Genomic DNA, 5,845 nt, shown 5'->3' with positions numbered 1-5,845 from the left:
CGGACCACCACCGAGTGCTGAGTGTGTTTCACTAATTCACGGATTGGGATAAATGCAGAGACCAAATTTCCCTCACGGGATCAAAAGAGTTTATATACTTACTTATACTAAAGTATCTATTGTTAAAAGGAATTACGCACCTACCATTAGGGAATAGCCTAGTCTAAATGTGTTTTGGCATTATATCCCGAGGATGTAACATTTATTACCTGTATGATCATGAAACTGAAAGGTATATAAATTGTGGGTTAAAGTCTGCAAGCAAGCTTCTCTGATGTCTGCTTTAGAGCCACCCCTACATCCTTGTTAGATGGTGCAACCCACTGTGTAGGCTATATCAGGTCTACAATCAACTTGACTAAACTAAACAATTGGAGACGTGCTGAATGTTATGATGGGCTGCTGCGACAAATGACTCCACCGAATTGTGCGTTCGAGAACCAGATGCTGCAGCGTAACATTCATACCTGTGAGCTGCCGGACGAAGAAAGGGGCGCTTGTCTGAACTATTCAACACTGACATCTCTTGTAAAGCTTTACCCTGAAAGCACACTGCACCGGATCGGAAACATGTTCAGGTCAAAGAAAAAGAAAATCAGCATTTCCAACGACAACCCTTCTTACACTGTTCTGTATCTTGGAAATTCAACCACAATTCAGTCAAAAGGGGACGGATGTGCAGACGTTGCCGTAAACAAAATTTGGACCAAGAGCGACAATGGGAAGAACGGCACAAAAATGAAGCTTACAATTAGTTCACAAGGTATTCGCATGGTGCACACAGACGAGAAGACGAAGAAGCCCGGGCACTTGTACTTACTGCACAGGATAACTTACTGCGTCGCTGACACACGTTTTCCAAGGATATTTGCTTGGATTTACAGACATGAAATCAAGCATAAAGCTGTAATGCTCCGATGCCATGCAGTGCTTGTATCGAAACCTGAGAAAGCCAAAGCCATGGCACTTCTCCTGTACCAAACTTCAACCACGGCTCTGGCCGAATTTCAGAGACTTAAACGAAGAGAGGACGCCAGACATCAGCAACAACTTCTGATAGGCGAGCAAACAATCCCACTGGTCCCCATGAGGAAATTGATGAATGGACAGTGCTACTATAAACCTCCCGTGGAGCGCAGCAAGAGCGCACCGAAACTCGGCTCCATCACCGAAGACTCGATTGGGGAGGAGGAAGAGCAGAGAACGTCTGTACTTTTCGAATGCGACGAGTTTTTAGACGGAGACTGTTTCGAAGACAGAAAAGAAGAACTGTGTGTGATGATAAACGACCTGGGAGAGCTGTGCATGGGAAACGATCCACACACGTTGAAAACGGACATGCAAGTCACACGGTTGCTCTCCGGTGAGAGTACGGGCAGTGAATCTTCCATCGACAGCAATCAGGACTTTTGCTCCATCACTTATGACTCTGATGAATCGTCAGACGACAAAAGTTCAGAATCTACGTAGGACAGAACTGCTTTGGTCGTTATGCAGTAGGCTGCTAAGCCTGTGCAGGACTGTATTGTATTCACACACGAGTAAACCTTCATTTTCATATTCAGTAATAGCTATAGGCTATCGGAGACTTAAGGACTTTGGCTATAATGGACTGAATGAGTTGATGTTTTCATGGTCATAGACCTAACACATTGTTAGAGGTCTTTAACTGTATTTAGCGTCCCCTAGACATTGACCTTCGTGATGGTCTATATTTCTGTCTAGTTATTGTCTGATCAATACTTTACATTTGTATTGTTTTTATTGTTATCAAACTTTTCCAAATATATATTTGCTATGCAAAAGTTGGATAGTTCACTATAAAGCAGACCTGCAAGTGAAAGTTCCATGTGCTGCTGGAACTCACCGTGTTTTCCATTTTTGTTATGTATTGTGGCTGTCATATGCGGGAAATAAATTCCAAATCATTATGCAAAAATGTTTTCATTACCAAAACAAAGTTATTCAGCAATTGTTTTTGATTCAGTTTACAATGAAAGGAAATTGAAAGGAATGCTTTATTGAACAACATTAGATCATGGAAGTAATATTTAGGCTTCTTTAAGTAAGTAAGTAGGCTAACACATTGAATGAATTGTCACTTTTTTAACAGAATTATGTCTGTTCTGAGAAGGATAAACAATAGAGATGTGATAAAACTAGAGTGTATCTTAATTGCAATTGTGCTGACTTCAGCATAAACTTTCAACTCCAGCAGCATACACATTCCATATCAACGAGGGCAAAAACAATCAACCAAGGACACTGCACTTTAGTGCATTAAGAATGGCTGAGTGCAGTTTGCTTCAGCCTAACAAATCCAGATGCTGTTCAAGTGGCAAAACATCACGAAAAACAACACTTAAAAGAGACATCACTGTGTGTTCCACACTTGTGAGACAGGAAGCAACCAGGATCATTTGACATCCTGAGCAACATGACCTGGTAGAGAGAAGAGGAGCCATGTTTCCCTTTGTGGGATAGCAAATCTCCATTGTGTCCTGTCTCTCTCTTACCAAGCTCAATTTTGAGTTTTAAGCTTGCTAATTAGCATAATTCACATACTTTTTGGTTTTGCCATCATAGGAATTGCAAAAAATAAGGCATTAATATACTCTTTATGTTGTAGGACAGGACAGGAATTACCCCAATGACCCTCAAGTAGCAAATGAAAATAAGATACAATTAAAATATAAATTGAAATAATAGCTAAAATTCAGTATGACATTTAGAAGCAAAATAGATTCCTTGATAATAAATTGATACAATAGTAGGTGACTGCTCATTTTTCTGTAGAAAGTACTTTGTCACTACGTAACTATTATGAACAGTTGTCAGTCTTTACATTTACACTGTATTTTTTTTACTGTAAAGGTGACTGTGCTTGCCTAGTTAAAACATCTCACTGGTGCTCTTTCCTATCATTCAAATCCCAGCCATGCAAAAAAATGGAAGAGTGTGCATGTTTGAGGGTTGCTGAGGAGTGCTATGGAGATTGCATTATTTGCAAATAAAAATAAAATTTAGACAATATATCCTTTATAGTGCAACAAAAAGAAACATTCTCCAGTGCATCATTACATATGATGCTGAAAGGGAAGTGGATCTAGGACAAATCCTCAGCTATGAGCTGATTAATGTCCCTGTACTGTAGCTATTGCAGATAGCGATGGTTATTTGTGAAAAAATGGAAATAAGTCATCCTCACTCAAGTGCTGTCTAGCAATGTGGAATGTCCAGTTGTGATCACTACAAAAAACTGCTCATTCAACACTGGTAATAGATGCTCTAGATCTAGTTATGTCTTTAGGGCACCCATCTGACTGCAGCACATTAAAGAAGTATGCAGGAAACTTTGTAAGAAACTTTTGTATTGTTATTTGGTATTTGTTATGTGGTATCAAATGATGTTGACTATCAAAGAAATAGACCTAATGTAGGAATGCACACAGATATTGCAACAGATACGCTCAGGCCAATCCAAACAGGCCAATCCAATCCAGTGTTACTAGAAGTAAAATGTTTTTTACTTGACGGTTGTTGCTGACGGTAGATGCAGTTCTGCATTAGCCTTATTCCCGCTATCTAAGTTCATATGTACTGTAGGATATATTCTGAGTTGAAGGTTATCTGTGCAATTTGTTATTGTGATGAAATGCATTAAACACTACGAGTGACTCACTATGTTAGCAATAAAAATATGGTTGTGTTTTGATTAGAATTTCCGAGTTTATTACATGTTAACTGTAATCATGTTCCCATTAAATACGTTAATAAACTATAGTATGGCTTCTTTAATGCTCAAACATGTATTTAGAGAACACTTTTATTTGGTTTTAGTGATTACTTTTGAAATCAACCCGATTTAGGGAAAATAAACAAAAATAATCGCTATTTTATGTTAAAATTATGATTATGCAGCTTAGAACTCAGAAATGAGCTTGGTAAACAAAATATTCAGAATCAGCACCCTCAAATTAGGTAAGAAGGGTTTACCAACTTTTCCTCAAATTTGCCGTCAGAAGTTCTCTTCTGTGAAGCTGCTCTCCCTCTATTCTGGGTTTTCCCCTGATTTGGGCTCACATTTTTTACGACATAGCTCCCCCTGCAGCTTCGGTAGCAAGTCACTGCTACGCTAAACCCCCACTAGCTAGCGAGCTAGCCATCAAGAAACCAAGCTAAACACATACAGGGCTCACAATAAAACGGTCGAGCAAACACATTGTTCAAGAGACTATCAAACCACATTACAAAAACGAAGTTCACCCAAGGGGAGGCTACTTACAATTTCAACAGCAACAAAGCCAAGTCGGAGTCCGTTTTGCATTCTTCTTAGAAACTACAATCTGACTACATTTTCGAGGCCTTCCGCTGAGTCACATCCGGATTTCTTCGGTCCGGGACCAGAAAGTTGCATATTCGGTTTTTCCACGGAGAAGCACTTGGGGGAGACGAAGCACCCACCAAACGACCCAAAAAGTGTTGTAGAACCATCAGAACGACTCTCAACCTGCATAATTAAGGTCATTTTTGCTAAAATTGTTGCATAGGGCTTCTTTAACTTTCACGAGTTGAGTCATACCTCTCCCATGTCTGTACGTGTACTCAAACGCTCTGGTGCGCGGCGCAAATGTGTTAGCATGTTGCTATGCTAGCGGGCTCAGACGTTGCCATAGAGGGAGGAAGATAGCACTAATCAAAAACATCCACGTTTTCCATACTTTAATACAGTTGCAGATAAAAGTTGATAAAAATGTGTAAGGTCACACGACATGAAACGTGGTGATTTTCCAAGCGAATAAACAGAACTACAATGTGTGGCGCAATAGCACTTGGGAGTACTTCGACCTAGCGTAGAAATATTAGTTAACACCTAATTGTAGACCAGAGCATTGGAGTGCACGTACAGACACGGGAGAGGTATGACTCAACCCGTGAAAGTTAAGGTAAGAACATATATTACTACTGACATTGGGTGGCGTGTTCCTTTAAGTGTCAGTTTTAGAATGAGGTTTGATCAATTTTATCAACTACTCGTGCAACTGTATTTAAGTAGGGAAAACGTGGATGTTTTTGATTAGTGCTATCTTCCTCCCTCTATGGCTACGTCTGAGCCCGCTAGCATAGCAACATGCTAACACATTCGCGCCGCGCACCAGAGCGTTTAAGTGCACATACCGACACGGGAGAGGTATGACTCAACTCGTGAAAGTTAAGGTAAGAACATATATTACTACTGACATTGGGTGGCGTGTTTCTTTAAGTGTCAGTTTTAGAGTGAGGTTTGATAAATATGTGTAAAGCCAAGCAACCAGTGAGCCTTGAAGTCAAGGCTAGATCAGATCAAAATGCTATTGGGTGAGAACTCTTTGCCAGTTATCAGCTCTGGCTCTGATGGTGTGCTGAATGTGCTTTCATTCCATTAATTCAATCAATCTCTCTATTCCCTGAAAGGCCACAGGAGTCAATATTTATCCAAGTGAAAAGTCCTGAAAATGACTACTTAGGTTTTATCAGCCCGGCTGATAATAGCCTTAGCAAAATTATTTAACTGAATCCTTCCCATAGTCATTATTCAACACCACTTCTTAGCATTTAGCATTGTCACCACAGTCTCTCTCTCTCTCTCTCTTTCTCTCTCTTTCTCTCTCTCTCTCTCTCTCTCTCTGTAATGCCCTTATTCTTGATATTGACTCTTTCACTGACTGCATAATGTCCTGCATCTGTTTCTGTGAGTCTGTGTGTATCCCCACTAAGACTGTTACCATCTACAGTAACAACAAGCCTTGGTTCAACAAGGAAGTTAAGCGCCTGTGCAAGGAGAAAAATGACGCTTTTAAAAGTG

The 5,845-nt window shown here is 40.1% G+C and overlaps 1 protein-coding gene across 1 annotated transcript; it reads left to right on the top strand.

The window, feature by feature from the left end:
* Positions 1–362: 362 nt before the first annotated feature.
* On the top strand, positions 363–3,849 carry LOC143134297 (protein FAM43A-like). The gene has a single exon (XM_076294561.1). It carries the CDS (start codon positions 412–414, stop codon positions 1,468–1,470), a length of 1,059 nt encoding a protein of 352 aa, XP_076150676.1. The 5' UTR covers positions 363–411; the 3' UTR covers positions 1,471–3,849.
* Positions 3,850–5,845: the final 1,996 nt, after the last annotated feature.

This window comes from Alosa pseudoharengus, unplaced genomic scaffold (genome assembly GCF_046254945.1).
Source record: "Alosa pseudoharengus isolate Yale_2024_CS ecotype anadromous, Long Island Sound unplaced genomic scaffold, YU_APseudo_1.1 YU_APseudo_1.1_scf_2, whole genome shotgun sequence".
Lineage (NCBI taxonomy): Eukaryota > Metazoa > Chordata > Actinopteri > Clupeiformes > Clupeidae > Alosa > Alosa pseudoharengus.
This window is presented reverse-complemented; position numbering and strand designations above follow the sequence as displayed.